Source organism: Drosophila miranda, chromosome XL (genome assembly GCF_003369915.1).
Source record: "Drosophila miranda strain MSH22 chromosome XL, D.miranda_PacBio2.1, whole genome shotgun sequence".
Taxonomy (NCBI): domain Eukaryota; kingdom Metazoa; phylum Arthropoda; class Insecta; order Diptera; family Drosophilidae; genus Drosophila; species Drosophila miranda.
In genome coordinates, this window is record NC_046673.1 from 786,260 (window position 1) to 812,378 (window position 26,119).

At 49.6% G+C, this 26,119-nt stretch overlaps 9 protein-coding genes across 11 annotated transcripts; 5 read left to right on the top strand and 4 right to left on the bottom strand.

Moving 5' to 3' along the window:
- Nucleotides 1–667: 667 nt before the first annotated feature.
- Nucleotides 668–3,802, top strand: LOC108154823 (transcription factor Maf). Its single transcript, XM_017285228.2, has one exon. It carries the CDS (start codon nt 1,042–1,044, stop codon nt 1,993–1,995), a length of 954 nt encoding a protein of 317 aa, XP_017140717.1. The 5' UTR covers nt 668–1,041; the 3' UTR covers nt 1,996–3,802.
- Nucleotides 3,803–4,056: 254 nt separating this feature from the next.
- Nucleotides 4,057–10,629, top strand: LOC108154755 (AF4/FMR2 family member 4). Of its 2 annotated transcripts, XM_017285143.2 has the most exons (4): nt 4,057–4,832; nt 4,943–6,290; nt 6,510–7,025; nt 7,889–10,629. In XM_017285143.2, the coding sequence occupies exons 2-4, from the start codon at nt 5,412–5,414 to the stop codon at nt 9,419–9,421; spliced, it is 2,928 nt and encodes a 975-aa protein (XP_017140632.1). In that variant the 5' UTR covers nt 4,057–4,832; nt 4,943–5,411; the 3' UTR covers nt 9,422–10,629. The 2 variants fall into 2 exon arrangements, with proteins under 2 accessions (XP_017140632.1, XP_017140622.1); XM_017285133.2 differs by having other exon boundaries at nt 4,943–7,025.
- Nucleotides 10,630–10,672: 43 nt separating this feature from the next.
- On the top strand, nt 10,673–11,949 carry LOC108154799 (diphthine methyltransferase). Its single transcript, XM_017285198.2, has one exon. The coding sequence runs from the start codon at nt 10,712–10,714 to the stop codon at nt 11,789–11,791; it is 1,080 nt and encodes a 359-aa protein (XP_017140687.1). The 5' UTR covers nt 10,673–10,711; the 3' UTR covers nt 11,792–11,949.
- Nucleotides 11,950–12,119: 170 nt separating this feature from the next.
- LOC108154807 lies at nt 12,120–12,819 on the top strand. The gene is made up of 2 exons (XM_017285210.2): nt 12,120–12,396; nt 12,459–12,819. The coding sequence occupies exons 1-2, from the start codon at nt 12,171–12,173 to the stop codon at nt 12,734–12,736; spliced, it is 504 nt and encodes a 167-aa protein (XP_017140699.1). The 5' UTR covers nt 12,120–12,170; the 3' UTR covers nt 12,737–12,819.
- On the bottom strand, nt 12,752–15,901 carry LOC108154768. The gene is made up of 6 exons (XM_017285154.2): nt 15,670–15,901; nt 15,286–15,436; nt 15,038–15,226; nt 14,238–14,975; nt 13,160–14,173; nt 12,752–13,088 (listed from the first exon to the last, which is right to left on the bottom strand). The coding sequence occupies exons 3-6, from the start codon at nt 15,200–15,202 to the stop codon at nt 12,867–12,869; spliced, it is 2,139 nt and encodes a 712-aa protein (XP_017140643.1). The 5' UTR covers nt 15,203–15,226; nt 15,286–15,436; nt 15,670–15,901; the 3' UTR covers nt 12,752–12,866.
- A 92-nt stretch (nt 15,902–15,993) lies between these two features.
- LOC108154778 (probable fumarate hydratase, mitochondrial) lies at nt 15,994–17,831 on the bottom strand. Its single transcript, XM_033390801.1, has 5 exons — nt 17,726–17,831; nt 17,522–17,671; nt 17,250–17,453; nt 16,380–17,184; nt 15,994–16,314 (listed from the first exon to the last, which is right to left on the bottom strand). Exons 1-5 carry the CDS (start codon nt 17,807–17,809, stop codon nt 16,055–16,057), a joined length of 1,503 nt encoding a protein of 500 aa, XP_033246692.1. The 5' UTR covers nt 17,810–17,831; the 3' UTR covers nt 15,994–16,054.
- LOC108154788 (fumarate hydratase, mitochondrial) lies at nt 17,809–21,047 on the bottom strand. 2 transcript variants are annotated; one of them, XM_017285177.2, is made up of 5 exons: nt 20,852–21,047; nt 19,595–19,726; nt 19,336–19,536; nt 18,256–19,060; nt 17,809–18,191 (listed from the first exon to the last, which is right to left on the bottom strand). In XM_017285177.2, the coding sequence occupies exons 1-5, from the start codon at nt 20,939–20,941 to the stop codon at nt 17,929–17,931; spliced, it is 1,491 nt and encodes a 496-aa protein (XP_017140666.1). In that variant the 5' UTR covers nt 20,942–21,047; the 3' UTR covers nt 17,809–17,928. The 2 variants fall into 2 exon arrangements, with proteins under 2 accessions (XP_017140666.1, XP_017140674.1); XM_017285185.2 differs by lacking the exon at nt 20,852–21,047 and adding an exon at nt 19,809–19,884.
- Nucleotides 21,048–22,199: 1,152 nt separating this feature from the next.
- On the top strand, nt 22,200–23,125 carry LOC108162416 (NADH dehydrogenase [ubiquinone] 1 beta subcomplex subunit 8, mitochondrial). The gene is made up of 3 exons (XM_017297146.2): nt 22,200–22,388; nt 22,507–22,736; nt 22,802–23,125. The coding sequence occupies exons 1-3, from the start codon at nt 22,304–22,306 to the stop codon at nt 23,012–23,014; spliced, it is 528 nt and encodes a 175-aa protein (XP_017152635.1). The 5' UTR covers nt 22,200–22,303; the 3' UTR covers nt 23,015–23,125.
- Nucleotides 23,126–23,179: 54 nt separating this feature from the next.
- On the bottom strand, nt 23,180–26,048 carry LOC108162406 (DNA replication licensing factor Mcm6). The gene has a single exon (XM_017297135.2). It carries the CDS (start codon nt 25,884–25,886, stop codon nt 23,439–23,441), a length of 2,448 nt encoding a protein of 815 aa, XP_017152624.1. The 5' UTR covers nt 25,887–26,048; the 3' UTR covers nt 23,180–23,438.
- Nucleotides 26,049–26,119: the final 71 nt, after the last annotated feature.

Below are 26,119 nucleotides of genomic sequence, written 5' to 3' on the forward strand. Positions count from 1 at the left end.
CCCCCTCGGCCCCTTGTCACTTTGGATTGGGGTAATTTCACTAAGAGTTTTCTTCTCTCCGCCCGACCAAAATTATCCAGCATCCATTACAGAGACATAACCGTACCAGAACCTGTTACCACGTGAACAGTTTTATCGCACTTCCACAGATGGAAGTGCGGGTGACAGATCGTTAATGATTCCTCCTTACCCTAGATCTAAATACCAAAGTGCAGACCAGGCAGTACTCTCATCCGCGAGTTTTTCCGACTTCTGACGAACCATCGTGATGAAATGTGCAACCTATTCCCGTTTATTTATTAATATAAATAATATTAAATATTAAATAATATTAATAAATAATATAATATATCCAGCTTGATCTCTGTTCTGAACTTTTGCATGTTAAATTTCATTCCGCTAGGTCTTTGCTTGAGTCTACTACCTTTTTGTAATATTCTGAAAATATGTATGCGCACCACGAGCACTAACGATAACAGCGCCTTCAAGTTCAATAGAAACCAGTGATAGTTTTGCGCCGTGTGCCAGCGCTGCCACGTTGTATTTTGCAGCCCTATGCCTCTTGTGCCGGCTGTAACGATATTTTGACCAGTGGAAAGCTCCCCACCCTGGCTCGGCTGGAAGCGCCCACCACACCGAGCGCCAACACAACTTCCACGCGAATACTGTGCATGCGTGCTGGTGTGTGTGTGTGTGTCTACAGCGCGCAGGCCAGAGCCGAAAGTGTCGTGGAAGGTGCACTTCCAACCAGAATTTGGAAGTTTTTTTCCATATTGATTAGTTACATATATCGCTTTTGTTGTTTACTCGCCACATTTTTTTAGCCAGTTAATTGTGCTTTCCAAAAACGCGACCACAAATCGGCATAAAAATTCGCTAAATCTAACACGAAGAAACGAAATAAATCTCAGCAGCTGGCAGCTGGGAGCGTGACCGGAATCAGGAACTGAGAGCGCCAACATTGTCATCGCTATCCAATCGAATCAAATCCAATCCCCAACGACGCAACGGAAGAGTCGCGGCCCAGCGCACAATCCCTCGATGTCCGCGGGTGTGGGAGGCGGAGGGAGCATAACCACAGACCACCATAGCCGTTTGTACTTCCTCAACTCGCCGACGGCGCCGCTTACCGCTCGCGACCCCTTCTTCATCAAACCGGAGTACCTCAGCTATGAGAGTCCCATGCACCATCTCTACCCCTCGAACCGGGGCCTCATAGAGTACAACAACTACAGCACAACCGCAGCGGCCGCCGCAGCCTCAGCCTCTGCCACAACCTCGGTCTCCGTATCCGTCCCTGCCACAGCTGGGAGTGGGAGCGGTGCGGGCACTGCTCCAGGAGCGGGCGCGGGATCCGGTTCGGGCTCGGCGGGGAACAGCGTTGCTAGCGTTACGGCTGTCCTGAACTTAGAGAATACCTTCCAGCAGCAGCAGGCGGGCAATCCCCACCAGCAACAGCAGCATTCGCAGGAACAGAACGTTGGCGGGCAGCACCAGCAAGCGCCGCATCCCCTGCACCATCATCTCTCCACGGGAGTTGTCGTTGTCGGCGGCCCAAGTGGTGGCGGTGGTGGTGGTGGTGGGATCCTTGGAGTCGGACTCGGCGTTGGCGGTGCCCATCAGTCGCAATCGTCGCGTGCCCAAAAGGCAGCCCGTCGGCGCAGCAACGAATCGATCGAGGCGCGTGAGCGACGCCTGGAACGGAACGCGGCTCGGATGCGGGACAAGCGCTCAAAGGAGTCGGAGGCGGAGTACCGCCTCCGGTTGGCCAAGAATGCCGAGGCGAATCGCGTCCGTCGCCAGAACGAAAACGAAGTACAAAGAACCCTAAGACTGATGAAGAACGCCGCCAGACAGCGTCTGCGACGGGCAAGCGAGACGTCAGACGAGCGGAAAAAGCGGCTGGCCAAGGCAGCGGAGCGGATGCGGGTGGCGAGGGCCAGCGCTCCTAAGGTCATAAAGCCACCGCTAGCGGATCGGCTAAAGGGCTACTAACACTACACACACAAAGATACACACACAGACACACACATAGGCAGACAGACAGGTCTGGAGAGGATCAGCTGGGGAAGCAGTGCAAGAGAAGTGGGACAAGCTGTGTAAAAGCGGTGCAAGCAGTGCGCGGCAAACCTTTGGAGCTGGCTCCAGACAAAAAAAAACAAAGAAAGATAAGTAGTTGGAAGGAAAGAGATAGAGAAATGATGTGAGCGGAGGCAGTGCTGTAGAAGATCGTCGGCTTCGTTTTAGACATCTATAAATTATATATATTGTATACATATGTATGTAGAGCGAGAGTAAACCAGGATTAGAAGCGAGACCAGAAACCAGTTATAAATCCAAAAGGAAAGTGAGAAAGCAGAGCCGGACGGCAGGATCAGAATATGGAATACGACGGTGGCACATTTAGATATAGGGCCGGCAATTTTTTTTTAAGTTAACATTTAACATGAAGTAAAGTAAAAAGTATAAAGTAAAGCAAAGTAAAGTATTTTTATAATGCATGCATTATATTCGTACAATATATAAATACATATATATATACATCCATACTTATCTGTGTACACACATAAACACAAAGCCACACACGCACATACCCATGCATACATATACATAAATGTATGTTCACGTCACTCAAAAGCTCACAAACTCACTCACACAAGCACGCACAGAAAATCCAGAAGGGAGCCAGCGGCTTCAACCCCACAATGTCAGCGACAGCGAGAGAGATACCAGCTTACACATATGTATATGCATGTGTGAAGGGAAATTTCGTGTGCAAGCGAGTGAGATGGGGGCCCAAGGCTACAGATTAGGGCTCCTCACTGTAACTGTACATAAATATTTGAGAATGGCAATCGGGCAGGATGTCGTCCAAAGGTGGGCTCAAGAGGCAGGAGGGCAAGGGCAACAAGTGTCCCCGCCATATTAGTGTAAACTCCTAGTCTTCTATATTTCTAACAGGGGGTGAGAGACAAAACTATATTTCGTTATTCAGACTGATATATTGATCTGATCGAGCTGTAATAAGGTAAAGCAATACATGGTGGTTACAAACATGCCAATCAATTTCAGCTGTGTAAGAATTATCCTTCATACGAATTTGTAACCATTAACCGACTAGAGGAACACTAGTGGAGTCCCATCTTTTCATGCGTTACTTCTCATTCACTTTGGCACACCGTAACACTCATGACGCACCCTGGCGCTTGAGACGCCAACAGAAGAGCCAACCCCCATATGTGTGTTGTGGTGTGTAACCATGTTACCCAAAACGGACATTGACAGGCACATAAGGACCGCATATGCATACACACTTGACTGGGGCAAATGTGGATACACACAGATGTACAAACGATCTGTTGCCAGGCATTATGTATAACGCAATTTTTGTTATAGCACGCAATCCTTCCACATCATCCACAAACACACCCTCTCCCACAATGCAAAAAAACCCAAGTTCTCAGAAAAAAACAAAAATAATGTAAGTTTCCTCTAAACTGAAGAAAATTGCAATAATAACATATAAAAACAATGATAAATTAATATTATATTATTAATAAAGGTAACAATTAAGCTCTAGTCGAAATTTCAATTTTTTTCCTTGTTTTTCTGTGGTTTAATATTTTTAGCAATTGTTTTGATGTAAACTTAAGAATAAATACATTTTTGCGTATTGTCATATGCAATATACACTCAAAAGAACACAAACACGAAGAAAAAGAAAACTGAGAATAACAAAAAAGAGAAATGAGAAAAAAACGAATATATGTATTTGAATAAAATTGCATTCACAATTTTTAAATGCAGCGTTTTGCAATTAACCATTTTGAAAATGATGCTTGCGGTGGGGTTATGGTGGCACAATCTTTTATAATGAAATAGAAAATTAAATAAGCAATAGAATCGTAAGATTGCGACACAGTGGTGAGCGACAAGCTTAGTGAATCTTAGCGCGCCAATCTATCGATAGCCATTATTCGATATCTGCGTTGCGTTTCGTTTCGTTTGGCTGGAATGGAGCTGCCAGATCGTCGTATCGTGACACTCATACTCACTGACACGAGCACACACACTCCCATCCAATTGTGGTCATCTTTTGATATGTGTTGTGTTGACGCAGCGCTGTATTTGACTGCGCGTTCTAGCCGGAAATTTTGCGCGTTTTTCACTCCGTTGTTGTTACACGATCCAAAAGTATACCAAAAATGTTTCAATAATCGTAAGCCGTGTGCAACGCGAAATGTGAAAAAGAGACGGCCCTGCATAAAGCTAGTAATGAAGAGTTCTGGGCGTCCGAGAGCCCCAGCAGATGTGCAATTTTATAGATGAAATGCCGACAGGCCCAATCGTCAGTCAAAACCAATCATCTATGAGTGAACAAGAGAACGCTTGAGTTGTTCTTTTATTAAAGTAATACTAAAATCAGTGGAAACTCGCAGAATACATTTTAGTATTTGAAACACATGCAAAATAGACAGAAAAAAAAAACACACACACCAGTGCACACGCCAGTTGATAGTGTATATGCGCATGGGGGAGTGTATGTGTGTGTGTGTGCGGCTGTACATATACACATAATCATGTGAAAAATCGATTGGAAGTACTGGAAGCCCCACCACTTGGATTGGAAGTCACTGGCAGTCAGCGGCGGCGCCAATCGAACAAGAAGAAGCATCCGCGGCATGCACTAACTAGTAGTAAAAAAGAAAGAAGCGGAAAGAAAAACCAAAAAGATCCAAAATATACCAATTATCGCACAAAAAGGCGCGCGCGCCTAGCAAACATTCACAGTGAAATTACGCAAAATCGGAAGTCGACGCTGGGTGGAAAAGGTGCGCAATCAAGTTAGCGCAGACGAAAACCCGTCTGCCTACAAAGCTTTATTTCCCTATGAATGATATATTTTCTATTCTGGTCATATTTGCATGTGCTGCAACGATAGATCTTATTGGAAGTAAAGAATGAGGAGGAGGACGATCATCGTTTCGAAAGGTATTGCGAATTGATTGACAGGCGGAGGAGGCAAATGCGCAAAAGAGGTGGAAGAAGCGGAAAGAGAAATCAACAACTGGCTGGCAGAGCGAAGCGTAGAAAACCGAGAGAGAGCGTGGACGCACACATATTTCTTTATATAACGAAAAAAATCGGAAACGGCAAACAAAACAAACAGAGAAAGAAGTAGAGCACAAAAGATATAGATAGATAAAGTGAGACAGAGAGAGAGAGAGTGAGAGAGAAAAAGCGACTCACCAAGTTACGGCCGTTAGATGAGGCATCTCAGGAGCAGTCGCGAGAAGATCAAACCAAAATCCAAATCCAAGTCCAGATACATCTGCCAGGAGCCGCACCATCAAAAGCACTGTTGACCAGGGAGACGACAATTTCGATTGTTGTTCCGGCTTTGACCAATAATGGAACCAGATCCCAATGGGATAAAAATAGAGCCCACACTTGACCATCACCAACAGCAGCAGCAGCATCCCCAGCAGCAGCAGCAGCAGTACGCCACCCATGTGCTGGCTATCAATGGACCCAATGCACGCCTACTCATCGAGCATCCCTCAGCGCTGTTGGTACCCCTCTCCACCCATCACCAGCAACAGCTACAGCAGCAGCAGCAGCAGCAGCAACAGCAGCACGTTCAGCAACAACAGCAGCAGCATCATCAGCAGCAGCAGTTCCAACAACAGCAGCAGCATCATCTCCAGCAGCAGCAGGATCAGCTGCAGTTCCAGCATCAGCAGCTGCAACTCAGTTTACCCACCGCCTACACACACCAGCAGCCCCTTTCATTGAAACAACAGCCGCCGCCTACGCCGTTAGGGCCCACGTCGAGTGCCAGCTCCGCCTCAGTCACCGGGACATCGACGCATCAACAGCGCTGGAACGAGAGCCCCGAGGCCCGCCAGCGCCGCCTGGCCAGAAATGCTGAGAGGATGCGCGAGCGACGACAGCGAGAGAGCGAAGACGAGTACCGGAAACGGCTGCTGCGCAATGCGGAGGCGAACCGGCAGAGACGTCAGAACGAGTCGGAGATCGAGCGTGCGATGCGGTTGGTAAGAAATGCGGCGCGACAGCGGTTGCGTCGGGCCATGGAGTCGCCCGACCAGCGGTCAAAGCGGCTGTGCAAGCTGGCCGAGCGGATGCGCATGTACCGAGCCAGCGAGTCGTCCGATCAGCGAAAACAGCGGCTGGCCGAGATGGCGGCCCGGGCGCGCCAGCGGATCGCCAACGAGTCACCGGAGGAGCGCAAGGAAAGACTGAGAAAGCTGAACGACTACGCCAAAAAGGTCAGAGAAAAGAAAAAGATATTGAAGCATGTGCACGGTGCAGTGTCGTCGGTGGTGGTTACGACGACGTCCTCCTCATCGTCAACGGCAACGACGACCGCCCAGCAGCAGCAGCAACAACAACAGCAGCAACAGCAGGTGTTGGCTGTTGCAGCAGCAGCAGCCGCCGCAGCGGCGGCAGCCAATTGTAATAATGAACATAATATTAATTTAAACCAGGCAAACGTTACGACGGTATCCGCCCCTCAGGCATCGAGCACGCCCGCACCCGGAACTGGAGCAGGACCCGGAAGCAGCGCCAGCACGCCCCAGGCTGTCTCAGAGGACCTGCAGCAGATGCAGCACTCGATCTCGGCCATCACCTATGAGGCGTTTAACGGTCAGGGCATGTTCATCGCCCATGGTCTCACTCGTCCACCCATGCAACTCAAGCAGGAGCCTCAGACCCCCCAACAACAACAGCAGCAGCTCCAACAGCAGGCGCAGCAGCAACAGCTGCAACAGCAGCAGCAGGTGCAGCAGCGGTACGCTATCGCCGGCCAGCAGCAGCAGCAGGTGACGGCCACTCTCTTAGAGAGTGGCGGCGATCAGGGAAGCATATTCGTTCAGCAGATTTACGGCGAGGACCCGGGCAAGGGACCTAAGCTGCTGCAGGCGCACGTACCGCACTTCAGCATTGCTTCCGGACCGCTGGAACTATATCCGCACAAGTACGCCAAGAAGCAGGAACTTCAGGTGCGTATGCAGCAGCCATAGCAGAGATCGGGTAGATCGATACCGTCATCGATAACTCTCCACACACACACACTGCAACGCACTCCACAAGCAACTGTCAAAGATCGAAATTGAATTTGAGTTCGAGTTCGAGCTCGAGCTCGAGCTCGTAAGCTTTGTCTCAGTATGGACACAGACACAATACACGACAAACAGACCGAGAAAGACAGAAACCCGGACAAGCAGAGCTGCCTCAGGAGTCAGAGCTGCTTTGTTTTTGTTCCTTAATAGGAATGGGCCAATGACCCATTTCGAACCACGCCAACTTGACACTTTTATTCGTTTTGTTGATGTTTTTAAATTGTTGTCCGTTACTTTTTCAAATAATTTTTGTTCGGTTTCCCCTAACACACGAGAACACACACATGCACAAAAACATAAACTCTGACCGGTGGGAGAGTGGTTGTAAGATCAGTCTAAAATTAATTAATTAACAATTTAGAGTGTAGATAATGTAGAAGAGATGTAATGAAAATGGAAAAAATCAAGAAACGTTTTACCAACAAGAACCAAATCTAAAAAAAGTGTCTTTTAATTCGATTTTAAATTTCACGAAGGAAAGAAGAAATTCCGGCGAAATGTCCTTTTAATGCTTTTCTAACGGTTGATCTCTACCGTTGTTAGCTTTGCGCTGGCGTGTGTGTGTGTGTGTGTGCACTGCTTCATCGTCGTCAATATCATTACCATCTCTCTTTCTCATTCATTCGTTCTCGTTTACCAACCAGTCATGAAGGCAGCTGATCTAACCTCACTTTCTATCTCTTTCCCCCTCTCCGTCTATTGTACCACCTCACTCGCACCGACAATCTCACAACAATTCGCAGTCGGCCAACGGCAACAATGCAACAGCTGGAACGGTAACGGTGTCCTCCGCTGGAACGAGCGGGACCAGCGACAACAGCAGGTCTGTTAGTCTGGGACAGAACGAGGCCAAGGTAATCATGACCACCGGCGGGGGCGACCAGCAGCAGAAGGTCCTCAAGTCGGCGGGACAAGCAACGCCCCTCTACAACCAGTTCCCCTACCTGGCCACCTTTCCCAGCAACACCAGCACAGCAAGCACCACCGTGACGACGTCGAACGTTAGCGCGGCCGGGGTGGGGTCGGTGTCAGCGGGGGGAGCCGGTGGGACCACCACCACTACCGCCTACTACCCCATGTACCACAATGGCTTCCAGCTGGGAATCGGGCCGAGCGCAGTGCCGCCGCCCTTCACACCGGTCCACTTTACCAGTGCCAGCGGCGGGAGCAGTCCCACTTCGACGGGCCAGTACAACATACTCACGGCAACCTCCACCAATCCCACGCTGACCGTCACAAGCCTGGGCCATCAGCAGCAGCAACCCCAGCAGCCGCAGGAGCAGATCGTGGCGACGGTTGGTCGTGGAAGGCCGAGAAAGAACGTAATGGTGAGCCACTCGGGCGGCGAGGAGCAGCTAAAGGTAAACACCCTGCTGGAGCACGAGCTAAACCAGATGCTCGCTGTCCCCCAGCTGAGCACCACTCCAAGACGGGGCCGGCCCCTCTCCCAGCCGACTCAGCAGCAGGATCTTGGAGGATCACAGGGCCATATACATGTACATTCCACGGCGGATGGAGACAACAGGTCGCCTGGCACGCCACGACGCAGCGGACCCAACAAGTACGAGACAGAGGATGAAAAGCGCCTACGGCTGGACAAGATGGCAGCCCATCAGCGGGCGGTACGGGCAAACGAGACGCCGGAACAGCGAGCCGTGCGGCTACAGAAATTGAGCGAGCGGGCACGGTTGAAGCGAGCGCAAATTCGGGCCACAGAAAACAACGATGAGCGTAAGGAGCGGCTCTCCAAGCAGGCCGAGTACGCTAGAATGCGACGAATGCGCAGCCACACGCCGCGCAGCAGCTCCGCCAGCGCCGAGTTCCGGGCCAAGACGGAGGAGGAGACCTCGGAACAGCTTTACGAGACGGATGACGGCGTAGGCGTTGGTTCCGGCGACAGTTTCGTGACCGTGGTCAAGTCAGACTCGCAGCTGGACGGCGATGGCTCCAACGACGAGCTTGCGTCGCTTCAGCTGCAGCAGCACGAGATCCACCAGATTGCCGGCAACCTCCAGCAGCACCCCCATCATGAGGCCATCGTGCTTAACCAGCAGCACCGCCTGGTGACACTCGGACAGCACCAGCAAGGTTACAGCAAGCTGCAGACTGTCAAGGAGTATGCCGCTGCCAGCGGAGGTACAGGAGTGACAGTAGGAGGTTCTGCGTCCGGTGGGGGATCCAATGCTGGGGGCGGTGGTGGCAATGGCACCGGGGCACCCGAAAACAACGACATGCTGAAGATACTCGAGCCGATCATCGTGATGAAAACCAAATGAGAGTCGAGGAGGCGCAATAGGTGCGCCATGAATCGCTAGAAAAGCGATCGATTAGAAGTGCAGTGTGCCTGGCAATCCAAGTTAAGGTTTGCGCAACCAGTTGATCGCTAGGTCCATAGGGCTCCCCAGTACGGAGAAATCCGTATCCGAAAAAGTGTCTATAGCTAGGAATAAGAGTGTTTTTTTTTCTGCGTTGTGGAATTTTGTGTTTGTCCGTGTAAAAAGTGGGAGGGACTGGGAAGACGAGTGGCAGCTGTGTCTACTTTTAGGTTAGAAAGGATATGTTTACCAAAGGATGCTTGGTTTTGGTTTAAGCATACCCCACAATTACCATTTACCCACCATCCTCTCTCAAGCACAAGAAAATTGTAAGGCCCCCGAAAGCAGAGCCGATATAGAGAGGGATCCCCTCAAGAAATGTAAGCATGGAGGAGCAGCGCGCCCTACCGTCACGACTATCGAGAGAGAAACGGTGCTGTCCGATAACACAGCACAACTTAATGTGAAGAGAGATCAACTAATCCTAATCCAGAGTATGTAGTGCGTAACCAGATCACTAAGTAGATTTATGTATTAATTACACAGACCCACAAAAAGGTGTCGTGCGCGGCTGACTAGAGTACCATACCCCCACGTATTTTGGTGCGCTAAACACGAATCCAACGTCAGATTTGCTCCATCACGCCAGGTTCTTTTTGTTCTTACCTCCAACCAATATGGTCAAAATATGGTGGCAAAATAGTTGAAAAATTCATTAGATTCGCTGGAAACTCGTTACTCGGTGGTTTTTTGGGGTCGCTGATTTCGAATTTGATGTCAGTTTTCTTGTTTCGAGAGTGCTTTTCTCTTCAAAAGATCTATATAGATGTAGATGTCGCAAGGTCGGAGAGCTATTCGCTTGAAGTGAACCCGGCCATATTGGATCCACCACTTTAAATTTTTGTCTGACTTTAAATTCATAATTATCGACCCCAAAAACCCCAGAAAAACGTGTTTCAATCAAATCTGATCAAATAATTTCCATCATATTTCGATAAAATTTTTTTTTTTCTTTAAGGTTGGAAAAAATAGCCTGACGTGTTCAGCGCACCAAAATATGTGGGGGTATGGTACTCTGGTCAGCCGCGCACCACACTTTTTTTTGTGTGACTGTGTTATTAATTTTTTTAAATTAGCAACAAATACAAATAAATATAATAAGAAATGCATATTTTTGAAATGCTGGGTGTATGGGGTCTATCGATAGCCGTAAGAAAATCGCAATCGATTCAAAGTCTTGCCGACCCTAAAATGGCCAGGTTCAGAACATTGCACAGCGTGGATACAAACTACTCGGCTGATTCCGTGGAGTGGTGTGCTCAGGATGGTCACCATGCCTACTTTGCTTGCGGAACCTACCAGCTGGTTGAAGCGGAGGAGAACAAAGTCACCACCAAGAACCGGCCCCGCAAGGGACGCGTTTACCTTTACCATTTTGACGCAGGGAGCGGAGCACTAGAGCGGGTGCAGAGTATTGAGACGGCGGCAATTCTGGATATGAAGTGGTTGCCAGCGTGGAGCAGCGACAGTAGCCCACTTCTGGCCACAGCCAACGCCTTGGGGGAGGTAGAAATCTACGAGCTGCTGTCGGATGAAAAGCAACTGCAAAGACGCACGTGCTTAGGTCTGACAGCTGCGGAGCCAACTGCTGAGGCTCCACTGGCCCTGGCCTTGGACTGGCAACGCGATGGAGATGAATTGCAGCTGGTAGTCTCGGACTCGAAAGGAAACATCAACCTTTTGCGCTACACCCCGCAGGAAAAACTGTTCGTCCTCAGCGCATGGAATGCACACAGCTTTGAGGCCTGGACTTGTGTTTTTGACCGCTGGACACCGCATCGCGTGTACAGTGGTGGCGACGATTGCCTCCTCCAGGCCCGTGATTTGCGCACGGAGCAGCTTGTGTGGACGAACAGGGCGCACCAGGCAGGCGTTACCTGCCTGCTCAGCCATCCGAAGCAAGATTACCAACTACTCACGGGCAGCTATGATGAACAGCTGCGTGTCTTTGACACGCGCGTGATGAAGCGCTCGCTGGCCGAAGTGAATCTGGGGGGTGGAATCTGGCGCCTCAAGCCGCACCCCAATCGAACGGATATCATCCTGGCCGCCTGCATGTACAAGAACTTTAGTGTCGTTCAACTCGACCTGGAGAATTCGGCAGTAACGATGCTGGGCACATACGACGAACATTCGAGCATATGTTATGGCGCAGACTGGAATCCGAGTCTATCCGAGGGCGATGGACTAATGCACATGGCCACCTGCTCGTTCTATGATCACAAAATGTGCGTGAGCAGCTTTGATCTTGGCTGTTCCCAGACGGATTAAACAAATAAATTTTAATTGTGTTTACATTTCGATAATTTCGCTTTTTTATCGATGGGAACTGATTAGGTGCCTCCGTGACAATCTCATCCCATTTATTCCTTTTTTGTTTAAATACATGCTAAAACTAATATAATAAAAGTGATTACCTAAAAATGTAATAGTATTGAATAAAACTGATACAAAAATGTATCGGATACAATTTTTTTTTCAGTGCTGAGGGTGCTAGCAAGCTATTAATTCTATACCGAATAAAAATATCGAGGAATATCATATTCATTCATGAACAAAAAATATCGATAAGTTATTCATTCCGTTCACTCCAGTGAATAGTTCCTTTTTCTTCGTTCGTTCATGAACGACCCAACACTGATAATTAAAAATGAAAGATATCAACACAAAATCTCTAAAGCAGGAGCTAAACAGCATCCAAGGGGCCCACCAGCATATTATAAAATTTGTAGATGATACCATCGAGAGCATTGAGCAAGCCAAGTCCTGGCCACAGTCAGCCACAGCCCTAAACGAGCGCAACTTGAAGCTGAGCAAAGATCAACAGGAAGCAAAGCTGGAAGAACAAGCGCTCCAAATGCGCATAGATTCATTGGGTAGGTTCCAGGGACAACATTATCATATAAACCCCATACAATATCCACTGTCTGCTTCTCAGGTAAAGAAAGAAATGTGGAGGACGCCTACGCCTGCATAGTGCAGAACCTCCATAACATTGGCTGCACCTTAATGCCCATACGAGACGCGGACTGCAAGACTCTCTATATGTTCGATTTTGGCGGCAATCGATCTGTGACAGTTCAGTGCAATGGCGGTCATATCAACCTAATTGACATGAGTCCTCGTCGAAAGAACTTTACCGAGATAAAAATGTTTCTCAACCAAAGCCAGGACCTGATGGGCCTGATCACCAGCTTGGGGATGGACGACCAGTAGAATAGTTTGTGGTAGTGCGGTTAATTTCGAATTGTTTATAAATACATATGTAAAATATAGGTATCACACGCTTTTCCATTTGATTTTATCAGAGTAACAAGTAAACGAAACATCTGTGTACGGGGCGGGCCTACGGGGCCACCACGTTCTGGATCCAGTTAAGTGCTCCGCGAATGCGACGCAGGCGCGCGCGCGCCAGGAAGCTGCAGATCAGCAAATACTCCACGTAGGCTCTCCGTCCGTTCGTACTGGCTCCAATGGTGCCGCCGGTCGTCTTAGTGCTTCCAGCGCTCAGGCAGGGGCGTCCCTCACACATTATCTTCGTGGTGAGCGAGAGCAGCCATTGTAGAATCTGCAAGAGTGAAGAAAGACCGATAATCACTTCCGGTTGAGTGATTGAGCAAGAGACCGAGACAAACTCACCTCGGAACTGTTGGGCAGGCCCCCGGCCTTGAGCCAGTTCGAGGGAGCCCAAAGAAAGAGCTGGACCACGTTCGCTGCAATGTCCGGACTGACCCGTTTCGACGGGTTGGGATTGAGGATGTTGTAGACCAGCTGTTGAAGCAACGGCGGGCACGCATCGCTCATAGGCGGCAGCTGCTCCTGCTTGTAGTCGCTGTTCCGCAGCGAATACGTGAGCTCCCCGCGCTCGTGTGCGAGGCCGCCGCTGCTTGAGTAAAAAGGATTACGCATACCGAATATCTCGTAGGCCAGGGCACCGCAGGCCCACAGATCGGCTTTGCCATAGTTTAGCACCGCAAACGGACCTGGCATCATGTTAAAAATCTCTGGCGCCATCAATGCAGCATTTCCGCCCTTGTCGACGTCGTGAGAAACATAGGGCAGCCTCAGGCCATGGACCTTATCCGCCAAGCAGCAGCCAAAGTCGGATAGAACCAGCACGGGCGACTCGTCATCTTGAAGCTCGATAAGCACATTGTCAGACTTTAGATCGCGATGGGCCACCCCGTGGCGGTTGAGGTGGGTGACAGCCTCCAACATTTGCGCCAGCAGCAGGATGCGAGTGCGTGTGCTCAAATCCTGGTTATCGAGCAGGCCGCGTAGGCTATGGTCGTAGCGCTTCATGAGCAAATACAGGGACATGTTCCGGCCATAGCCCTGTGGATTAATCCGTTGTGGCTGGGCGATCGGGTAAAGCAGATGACCGTCGGGAAAGTTGCGCACCTCGTCGCAGAAGAAGCCGAACATGCACACGATATTCGGGTGCGGAGGCAGCACAAGTGTCTGGCTCTGCAGCAGGCGCTCCCACTCCTCAGCTGCCGTGTTCATGCGCCGTTGGCGGGCCGGTACCGTCTCCTTATACATAGCGCGGAGTATGGACAGGGCGTTGCTCTGGATGTCGTAGTTGAACATCATCTTGAGAGCCAGCGGATAGGTGTTGATGGAGCTTTCCAGTTTGGTATCCACCAGTGGGCTCTGTTGTGGAAAAAGATTAAAAGGATTCAATGCAGGTCAGATTCGAGATATTTTCGGGATTTACCATATTGTAGCCAGGGGACAAGCCTGCTGGCTGAAAGTGATCCTCTGGGACGGACTCTCGCTCCTGTTCTCGCTTCAGAGCACCCACAAAATCGGTCGCCGCCGAGGGTTGGCTATAGGTTAAGATGCTGTCCACAGAGCCGCCAAAGTTATGCACAAACCGGGACATATTTTGTAGTGGCGACATCATCTCATGGCGCCAGGTAGTCGATGCACTTGCTGCAGAATGCGCTGATGTAATTTGGGGCACTTCCGGATTGCCAAGATCTGAGACAGGTATATTTTGGCCTTTCTTGAAGTTAGCCGCGTAGACAACTGCCGCACAACCTTTGGCTATGGGCGCTCCTACTTCGAGGTCGTCGATAGTGAAGTTGCTGTTGAGGGTCTCGGAAATATCGTCCTTGTTCCATGCAGTCTGCAGGCGGCTTGCAGCCTCGCGTATCTCCCAACAAACGCCCTCGAGCTCATCCTCCTTGCTGAGCACCCCTGATCCGGTGGCGAGGCTCACTCCAATTAGAGCAAAGAACGGAGCTGAGTCTCCATAGAATAGTTTACGAGTGGCTCGCTTGCGCAGCTCCTCAGAGTAGTTTGTGGTCACGCGACTCAAAATGTTGTCGATGAAAAGCTTGCGTGCATGCTGCCCAAAGCGAAACAGTCCACTCCCAGCGGGAGGGACGCCATTGCGAGGCAAGACACTGGCCGGCGGTGGAGCTGATCTGACCACCTGCTGCGGTGAATTCTGCAATGGATATAATGGGTTGCCATTATGCTTGAAAGTTCGCTCCGTACTATTCGGCTTACCCGGGCTACATTGGCGGAGGAGGATGGTAGGGGAAAGCCTCGCTTACTGCGTGTTTTCAAGGGGTTTGGTTCCAAAATGTTGGCGTGTATCTCACGATGACAGTAGCTGCGCAGAATGTAGCGACCATGTTTGATCAGTCGCACGGTCAACAGTCTCACAGACATTTTTCCCTACGGCCGTATTACTGACTGCGAACAGCAATGTATGAGATCGGTTGAAAATTTGATATCCACTGGTATGAGCTCACCTTTTATTTTACGCCTTCGGGGGTGTGGGCGTCCGTGTTTCTGTTTGCCTCCTCGCACCACACTGCCTTCCTTTCGTTTTATTTTATTTAGGGTGCGGTAGTAGTGGCACTGCTGCTCATATAAAGGTTGTGTGTGATCGATATCGCTCGTCTGCAAACAGTTTTTGCAGTCTGGAGTGAGTGTGGTTGTGTTTTTTGTTTTTACGTCGTAAAATAAACCAATTGCAATAACGAAAATTGGTTGGGAAAGGTAATCAACTTGGGGGGGTGAAACAGGTTTTTGAAATTTAATTATGGTGTGGTGCTAGATAGAATTTGCTTTTTAGTTGGACTGTTAATTTCCGAATCCCCTTGCCTGCCTGAAAAATCTGTTGTTGTGCCTACTTGTACACGAATCACTGTGAATCTGGTCGAAAGCAAATAAGTCAAAGCCAAATTCCTAATACATCGATATTGTCGTTAGATAATCGAATCCAGCACTAAAGTCGGTTCTAGCACGGTCATTGAATCGGTGCACAGGGTGGACAAACGATGCTGCCAATGCAGAAGAGACTGGGTTTTATTTATTTTTTTTCCAGATTCTTTCGGATTTGGGATCTCCTCCAAGCTGGAAAAACAAAGAAAAACTTACAAACACAGCTGTCGCTGGCAGTACCAGGGCTGCATTATCTATCGACCATGAATGATATAGTGATGATACAAGGCAAGTATCGATTGCAATTGAGTTTTATTGGAGCTAACGGATAAGTTTAATGTGAATAAATGAAAACTATTTGGGGCCTAGCATCTTCTTCGGATCGACCCACTCCTTGAACTGCTCCTCGGTGACTCCAGCCTTAATGGCCTCCTCCTTCAGGGTGGTTCCGTTCTTGTGTGCAGTCTTGGCAATTGCGGCCGCTTTGTCATAGCCAATGTGTGGATTGAGAGCCGTCACTAACATCAGGGACTCGTTCATGATCTTCGCAATGCGCTCATTGTTCGGTTTGATGCCCTCAACGCAGTTCTTGCTGAAATTCTTGCTTCCATCGGCTACAAACAAAAGCGGAGTACATATGAGTTGGATGCCCCCTTAGTACTCACTAATCCTCACTTACCCAGCAAACGTATGGAGCGTAGAACATTGGACACGATCAGCGGCTTAAAGACATTCAGCTCAAAGTGTCCGGTGGCACCACCGATGGAGACAGCCACCTGGTTGCCCATAACCTGGGCACAGATCATGGTAATGGACTCGCACTGAGTGGGATTAACCTTGCCAGGCATAATCGAGCTGCCCGGCTCATTCTCCGGCAGCATGAGTTCGCCCAGACCGCAGCGCGGACCCGAGCCCAGCAGGCGGATATCATTGGCTATCTTCATTAAGCTGACAGCAATCGTGTTAAGTACTCCGTGCACCTCTACCATGGCATCGCGAGCGCCGAGAGCCTCGAAGAAGTTCGGAGCCTTCACGAAGGGAAGGCATGTGAGGTCGGCAATGCGCTTGGATACCTTCTCGGCGAATCCCTTGTGGGTATTGAGACCAGTGCCAACAGCTGTGCCGCCAAGGGCCAGCTCGTAGACGCGCGGCAGACAGCCGTTGATTCTGTCTAAGCCATAGCTTAGCTGCTGGGCGTAGCCGCTGAACTCCTGACCCAGGGTCAGAGGCACAGCGTCCATCAGATGGGTACGCCCAATTTTGATGATGTCCTTGAAGTCCTCAGACTTGCACTTAAGAGCATCCCGCAAATGAGTCAACGATGGTATGAGGCGCTCGTTTAGTTCCATCCCCACGCTGATGTGGATGGCAGCCGGAAAGGTGTCGTTGGAGCTCTGCGACTTGTTTACATGGTCATTAGGATGTACTGGCTTCTTAGAACCCAGCTCGCCGCCCATCGCCTTAATGGCTGCGTTACTGATGACCTACGGGGGCAAGGAGCGCAAGTTATGGCTAATCAGGGCGCTGCCTACAGATGATATGTGGTCACCTCGTTTGTATTCATGTTGGTCTGGGTGCCGGAGCCGGTCTGCCAAATGACCAGCGGGAAGTGACCTCGCTTGTAGAACTTTCCCGAGATGACGTCGTCACAAGCACAGGAGACGGCGTCCGATATTTTGCCGTCCAGGCCGTAATCCTTGTTTACCTCAGCACAGGCCTTCTTAAGTATACCCATGGCCTGTATCACTGGCATCTGTGGATCGGCCCAAGGCGAGAGGCGAAAGGTTAGGTGTCGAGGTCTGGAGGGGTGGTCATAGCTACCGGCATGCGCTCGCCAATGTCGCCAATGGGAAAGTTGATCTTGGAGCGCATCGTCTGTGCGCCGAACAACATTTCGGCAGGCACCTTTAGCTCCCCAAAGGTGTCCTTCTCCATCCGGAACTTTCCCTCCTTGGAATTGCCCTTTTTTGCCTGAAATCCCAACAAGTCTTAACCAAATCGCAATTAATTTTTTTTTGAACATACGTCCTTGCCACAGATTCTCGCGGTTACCCTGAGGCCGCGGGAGTAGGACTTGCTGGCCACCAGAATGCGGGAAAGAAGCGACATTTTAGGTTTTTACAATCTCAATTTTTTTCAAGAAATTTCAATGTGAACTCGACAACCGATATATTCCGACTGGCCAAGCGGATAAGCATTCACGAATTTTAGACACTTGCAAGCAGCGCCTACTTGGGTCCGAGCATTTCTTCGGGCTTTACCCAGTCGTTGAACTGCTGCTCGGTGAGGTAGCCCAGGTTTATAGACTCCTCCTTGAGGGTGGTTCCATTCTTGTGCGCCGTCTTAGCGATCTTGGCCGCCTTGTCGTAACCGATGTGCGGGTTGAGGGCCGTCACCAACATCAGGGACTCGTTCATGATCTTGGCAATGTTGTCGCGATTGGCCTGGATGCCGTTCACGCAATTGGCGGTGAAGGTGCGACTGCCGTCAGCTGAAATGGATGGACATCGTACTCGCATTAGCAGAATATTGGAAAAAGATCTCCTTCTACTTACAAAGCAGGCGAATAGAGCGTAGCACATTTGACACTATTAGGGGCTTGAACACATTCAGCTCGAAGTGTCCGTTGGCACCACCGATTGTTACGGCCACCTGGTTGCCCATGACTTGGGCAGACAACATTGTGAGGGACTCGCACTGCGTGGGATTCACCTTTCCAGGCATAATGGAACTGCCGGGCTCGTTTTCGGGCAGGGAGAGCTCCCCCAGGCCACAGCGTGGACCGGAGCCCAGGAATCGGATGTCGTTGGCAATCTTCATGAGGCTCACGGCAATCGTGTTAAGTACCCCATGCACCTCCACCATGGCGTCGCGGGCGGCCAGAGCCTCGAATTTGTTGGGCGCCGTCACGAAGGGCAGGCTGGTCAGCTGGGCGATCTTGGCGGCGCACTTCTCGGCGAATCCCTTGCGGGTGTTAAGGCCAGTGCCGACGGCTGTGCCGCCGAGTGCCAACTCATAGACGCGCGGCAGGCAGGCATCGATGCGCTCTCGGGCGTAGGCCAGCTGCTGGGCATAACCGCTGAATTCCTGGCCGAGCGTCAGTGGGACAGCGTCCATGGTGTGGGTGCGACCGATCTTGATGATGTCCTTGAACTCTTTCGACTTGGCGGCCAATGCGTCGTGCAGTGTCTTGATGGCTGGCTTCAGGTTGTTGTTCAGCTCCAAGGCCACAGAGATGTGGATAGCCGTGGGAAAGGTATCATTGGAGCTCTGCGACTTGTTCACATGGTCGTTTGGATGCACTGGAGTCTTGGATCCCAGCTTGCCACCCAGCAGCTCAATGGCGCGATTGCTGATCACCTGCGGGAGAAGAGTCATCCATGGTCTATAGCAGTGGTAAGCACGGGCACGGCCACGACCACGGCCGCACTTCGTGAGGATAGGAAAATGCCAAGCAGCTGCTACACTTACAGTGTAAGAGAGTCGTCGGGACCACTAAAATAACATTTTTCCATTGTCTGTTGTTCCGTTTTGCCTGTTGTGTACCCACAGCAAACGGAACAATGTTATTGTATTGGTGTGGACCACTAGTCTATAGGCATTTCAAATGGAAAAAGATCGGCCTTGAGACTCACCTCGTTGACATTCATGTTACTCTGGGTGCCGGAGCCTGTCTGCCAGATCACTAGGGGGAAGTGGTCGTCGTAGAGCTTGCCCGAAATCACATCATCGGCGGCCTTGGAGATGGCCTCGCTCACCTTGGTGTCCAGGCCGAATTCCTTGTTCACTTCGGCTGCGGCCTTCTTTAGGATGCCCATTGCCTGCACCACAGGTTTCTGTGAATTGGTATAGAGAATTATAGTGGAACAATGAGAGAGAAGGTTTAAGACCTACCGGCATACGCTCTGTGGTCCCGCCAATGGGGAAGTTGATCTGAGAGCGCATCGTTTGGGCGCCATAGTACTTGTCCGCCGGCACCTTCAGCTCTCCAAACGTATCGCTTTCCACGCGGAACTCCTGGGAGGCCTGGAAGGAGTGGAAAGAATACAAGTGTACTCTGACGTCAGTAACAGTGGATGAATTCTGAGGAAAGGCAGGCTGCTCTGACCATTATGAAGGAGATAAGTTGCTTAACTCAAATGGTGAGCACTGGATTATAATTAGCTGTGATTGCTGCTGCTGCTGGTGCTGATATGTTGTTCCTACTGGCTGAGAGCAGATAAGGTGGGACCATAAAACCTTGTCGCAGCGCGAAATTCCAGACAGAGCGCGCGCTCAACCAGTGCGCAGGCATGGAATAGAAGGAAGGTGCTCGACGGGTGGTGGTGGCGATTGGGGACTCTGCCCGGCATGGGGCGCTTTGCTAATCAGCTGAGTCTTTACTTTTGCTCATAAAATTCACACTTGCATCTACTTATACATATTTGCTTGGGTATGGGTGTGTGCGTGTGTGCACTATGCTTAAGTGCTCCATTATCAATTACAGGTATCAGGAGTATCGCGTGTGGAACACATGGAACAACGAGGGTATATCATGTGTCGCCACTAGATTACTTTCAAATATAAAATTAACCGGTTTGCATTGTATTAAATTTCCGAAACTAGAATTGTCAGCGAAAAATTGTTCTCTCGCTTATAACTCGTTTCACTATTTCTTGTAGCTTTTTTTTATTTTCAAGTGCGAAACAGTGGAAAGAGCCATAGAGCGAAAAAGTTGTTAGTCGGTAAAATCAATATGCCAATCGGAGTCCAAGAGAACTGACTACATAAGGTTGTCAGCATTTATTCAAATTGGGACCTAGACCGACTGCACTGAAATGGGAGTATAAGCACTACTGTTACACTTCTATAGGATAGAAAGTATATGCAATCCACAAGTGGCAGAACGTTTCCAGTTGGGAAACTGTTTTCGTCAAACTTCTACATTTGTGCGATTATTCCAGGGTCTGGAGGGAGCAACTTCAATTTTATCAGAGGTGATTACGAAACGCTGGTAAGTTTTTTTTTCTGTGATGGCAGATTTCCACCCACAATTTCGGATTACTCTCTACCAGCGCTATGGTTGGCTTTTGGACAGCTTTTTGGCCAGCAAAATTACATAAGCGGGTATGCAGCACGACATGCTAATGGGTCAACCCATCGGATCCTTACCATTCTCAGGCTGAAGGCAGTTGCGGACCATGGCTGGGCTAACTGTTGCACGCCGCGAAGTGTGGAGCGCTGTAGTAAAGGTAGAACCATCTTTTCAAATATAGTTAATGTTTAATATTTTTGAAAATATTGCCGCTTCTTTATCACTTTCGCCTCCCCAGGTGTTGCTGCTGCTTCTTCGGATGAGCCAACCACAACAAAAAAACACAGTGCGCGGGTGTTATATGCCGATAGTGTTGGCGACTATCGATATGATATTAAAATCTAATAAGTTTTTAATTTATTTATGGAAAAGTATATACGTTTGAACTGTGGTGTGTAAAAAGGCAAGCGAACTTTTCGCCATCACATTTCGTTTGGGTACATTTGTTTACATTTTGTATGAGGAATGTCGTTTCTCTAGGCTTTTGTGGTCGTATTCCGACTACAATTGAAGTTATGGCAGTGAGGCCAGATATAAAAAAATGTCTATATATCTTTAAAACGCTATGGCTTCAAAAATAAGAAGTTGACACGTTAAAAGTTTAAAATATACTAGTGCTGCCAGAATTGCAGAGTCAATATAAGCTAGATACGAAAAAAATATACCAAAAGTGGCTAAAACCGAAAATAAATAAGCTAAGACTAAATACAGCCCAAAAATAGCATAAATAATTTTGTTTCCAATAACATTATTTCCATATCATCGGCTATTGTCTATGAAAAATTGACAAAAAATGAACAGAATGCAGAATCCGAACAAAGTTCGTGTTCACAAGAAATTATAAGCTATTTGTACATTTTATAAGATATTTCAATTTTTAAAATGCCAGATCTAGCCTGAAAGATGCTCAACTGGCAGCAGTGAAACATACTTGTTTCAGGATGAAATCCGGTGTATCTAGCTCTTATAATCTCTGAAGACTAGGACACAAAGAAGGCGGACAGATAGACAGGGTTATATCGACTGGGCTGAGTCGGTGATCAAGAATATATATACTATATCGGGTGAAAAAAGCTTCCTTCTGCGTGTTATATACTTTTCCTCGAATTTAATATACCCCTGAACGCTTTGAGGACCGGATATAAAAATAGTCCAAGCCAGTACTCCAGTCTAAGTTTGAATTTTCAGCTGGGCACTTCAATGCAAAAAACATTAAGCATGTCACAAACTAAACAGTCAAATTCGATCACTAAAACAGGGTTAACATTATTGTTAATTTGTACCAAAATGTTATAACATAACAAAACAAAAGATACATATACGGCAAATTATTATTTATCGTTTCTCTGTTGCTGCACTCCAACCAATTCGATAACAATTCCACACAAGATCATACGAGCATATCAGCAAGGGCTCATCTACAGCACGCAGAGACCTATCGCACGAATCCCATCACCAGCACAGCTGAGTCTGCTGTTCCAATCGCTGTAGGAAAGAGAAAAACTTCAAATTTTTTAAACGAGCTCGTAATGTTGACGTTTGTGAAGTCTGTGTTTTTGGCACGGAAATTGTGTGTGGCCAATCCTGCTCTGGCCAGCCAGGTGGTGCGCAGCAGTAAGTTTTCCGTAGGCCGATAAATATGACCATCTGTGGGTTCGGCATTCTGTTTTGTTTACGTAACGTTTGAATGCTGTAAAAGACTACAGCCTTATATCCGTTCTAATTTCATAAGTGGCTGGATGGAACAAGGACTACAAGCCAGCCCCCTTCCCAAAGACAGAGAAGGAGCGCGAGGCAGCCGCTAAGAAGTATTATCTTCTGCCCGAAGAATACAAGCCCTATGCCGACGATGGTTTGGGCTATGGCGACTATCCGAAGGTTGGCGGCGGCCTAGGTGTGGAGAATAAGGATAGCTACTATCCCTGGGATTATCCCGAGCACAAGCGCAACCTCCATGAGCCCGTAAGTAGTCACAGTAACATGAAAACATTGATCAAATCTATATATTTCCCTTTTTCCTTTTCCAGATCTCGGCGGATCATGACTTGTATAGCGAAGACCGCTACTCACAGGCAGAGAAGCCGCGCTATAGCACCTCGTACTACGTCTTAAGCTTTGTGGGCGTCATGTCCGGCTGCCTGGCCCTCTACTACTGGCTGGAGGACAAGAAAATGTATCGTCCTGTGGCAGCCAAGCAATACCCGGGTGATGGTGTCAAGCACTACACCTTTGAGAAGTAACTGTTTGGGAGATCTACTCACCCGATCGCCGGCTTTGCGGTGCTTAGTCCTTTCTACTTCATAGACAATTTATCCATTCATCTGTAAAATTAAACTGAAAAACCAATCGGAGTACGAATGTATGAGTACGCATGTTTCCATGGAAACTAGCGATGCGATCGAATATTAATTGTCGGTGAACGTTTATTAGGCAGAAACAAAAATTGGTTTTTAATTAGACCACGCTGTATGACCCAGGACGATCAGTGATGATCGATGACATCGTGAAAACTTTGAGCTAAACTTAACAGTGTTTTTCAGAATAACTTACAGAGCTAGATAAATCCATATATAAGGAATGGGTCAAAAAAAAACTTTCAAACACGAAAGAGAAAACATAATCCTAAAAACTAAATAGGAGTATAATGGATGTTTGTGGAGAGAATTAATCGACGACGTAGTTGGGATGGACCACTAGGAGGGGATCATTGTCCACTTGCTCCTCTGCCGGCCCTTTGAAACTGGACAGGTTGGATGTCTTAAGGGGAATGATTACCTGGTCGTGGTAGATGAGGCGATCGATCAACTTTTCGATGAGGTTCTTACGCGAGATGAGCTCGTCCTCTGACTCGATCTGGTCGGCGACCTGTTCCAGGTACCAGGTGACTACATCACTACGCTTCATGCCAGAGTCGCTGCCCTCAACCTCGCAGCGGGCTTCTTCGCCACGCATGTGCAGCACCAGCATGGTGGATAGGTTCTTATAGTCCTCGAAAGAGAGGGTAAACTTCTTCTTCTGGACAGTGCTGGCGCCCGAAGTGTCTAAGGTATCGGTTTCTGTGTTGGCCGCAGCCCCGTTGTTCTCCATGTCAATATCATCCTGAATTCCATCGTCCACGTCCAGATCATCGTCATCGTCCAAGTGGATGTCGGGCTGCTCCACGCGGATAATAGACTTGTTCAGCAAACGGAAGGCCTCCTTGACGTGTCGCTCCAGCACTCGATTCGAGCACTCCAGCTTGGCCATGGCCTCGCTCAGCCGGATCATTGACTCCAGCTGGCGGACGGTGATACGCCAGGTGCTACGGCCGGCGGTGCCCGTATCACGCTGGCGCAGATGGCCGTAGTTCTCCACCAGCATTTTGCCGGCCTCCTGGCCGATGATCGGCTTGAACTGGCGAGCGAAGGTCACGTAGCGCAGTACCTCCTCGCGGCTGTATGCCCGCTCTACAGATTCTTCTATGTTCGAGTGGAGGTCCACAATCTTCCGAGCAATGGCATAGTCCACCACCTCGTTACACTCGTCGACCAGAATGAAGAACAAATCGAAGCGAGACATGATCGGAGCCGACAGCTGGATGTTCTGCTGTAGGCTCTTGGAACGGTCGTAGCGGCCATTGATAGGATTGGCAGCGGCCAGGATCGATGTGCGGGCATTCAGTGTGGCCCGGACTCCGGCGCGGGCAATCGAGATCGTCTGCTGCTCCATGGCCTCATGTATGGCCACCTGGTCGCGCAGGTCCATCTTGTCAAATTCGTCGATGCAACAGATGCCGTTGTCGGCCAACATCAGGGCGCCCGCCTCGATCACAAAGTCGAAGCTTTCTTCGTCGCGCACCACCGCGGCCGTGAGACCTGCCGCCGATGAGGCCTTCCCCGAAGTGTAAATGGCGCGTGGCGAGAAGTCCGACACCTGCTTGAGGAACTGCGACTTGGCCGTGCTGGGATCGCCGACAATGCAGACGTTGACGTCGCCACGGAGCGAGGTCTTCTCTATGGTGGTCTTGGCTACGCCCCCGAACAGCTGTAGCAAAATGCCCCGCTTCACTTCGTCGTTGCCGTAAATGGAGGGGAAGAGGCAGGTGATGAGGTTCTGGTACAGGTTGCGATCCTTGGACATCTCGTAGATCTTATGCCACTCGGCGTCCGTCATCTGCTTCTTCATGTCTTCGGCGGTGACCTCAGACATGGGAAGATCTGTGCCGCCGAAGCGCGCCGTGGTTGCCTGGACGCTGCAGGCCAGGAAGGCCATGCGATAGTTGAGCTCGCGCATACCCAGGGCCTTCAATCCGGTGACTCCCTCCATGCCCTCGCCGGGCTTGTGGCGGGAGCCGGACTCGGCCCTGGTTCCGGGCATTGCCAGCACACTGACATCGGGTACCACGATGAGAGTGCCGGTGAAGTCGTAGCGATCGCCAGCCTGGACGGTCTCCACCAGTTCTGAGCGCAAAATAATCTCAACTGCACGCGGAATGCAGCCGCGGGGAAGCTCCGCCTGTGTCTCCTGGATACGGATCTTTTGAAAGTCGAGAAACAGGCTCTTCTCTACATCGAGCATGAAACGGCGGCGGTTAGAGCACACGGGATTTCGGCAGATGGTGGGATTGGTGAATTTGAACTGCTGCTCCACGTTACGGATTTCAGTTTGGCAGTCCAGGCACATGAAGGTGCCCGAGACGAGCTCCGGGTGGACGGGATGCGTTCGCACCACTTGACCGGAGATGCGGATGAGGGTGCCGATCTTCGAAGTAGTCAGATCACGCACCTTGTGACGAGTCGGCACCTCCGTGAAGGCCACATAGCAGTCCTTGTTTGTTTTGAGGCCAATGCGATCCTTCACGTAGTTGGAGACCGACTGGCAGAGGAACGGGTAGACGTGGTAGTACTCCTCGATGATAGCCGTGGCTAGGTTCTGGTCGTACTTCTCCACATCCTCAAAGCTCACCTCAAGGGTGCAGCGATCGGGCGACTCCAGATTTGCGGCGGGACGAGTGTACTTGATTTCGCCATTCTCCTTGAACTCCTCGAGGAAGTCTTGAAAGAGCTTCTGGGTGCGTATGCCCACATCATCTTTGACGCGTAACTGACCGATTTGTGCATCTGCAACATCCATGGTTCTACTGAAATCTTAGCCCTGTAACTCTCAATAATCCAAGATAAACCAAATTCAAACGATGCGATAAGCTTCGATGCTATAATCAATACTAGCCGCTGCGAGTTTTTGCCAATTTTGGCGCCGTTTTCTGACAATTGCGTTTGGCTCGTTTTGACATACGCAAGGGGTGGCAGCGCCGCCACTTGCGTGCTGTTACGCGCACGAAATTTGCTGTTGGCCGCTCACGAGGC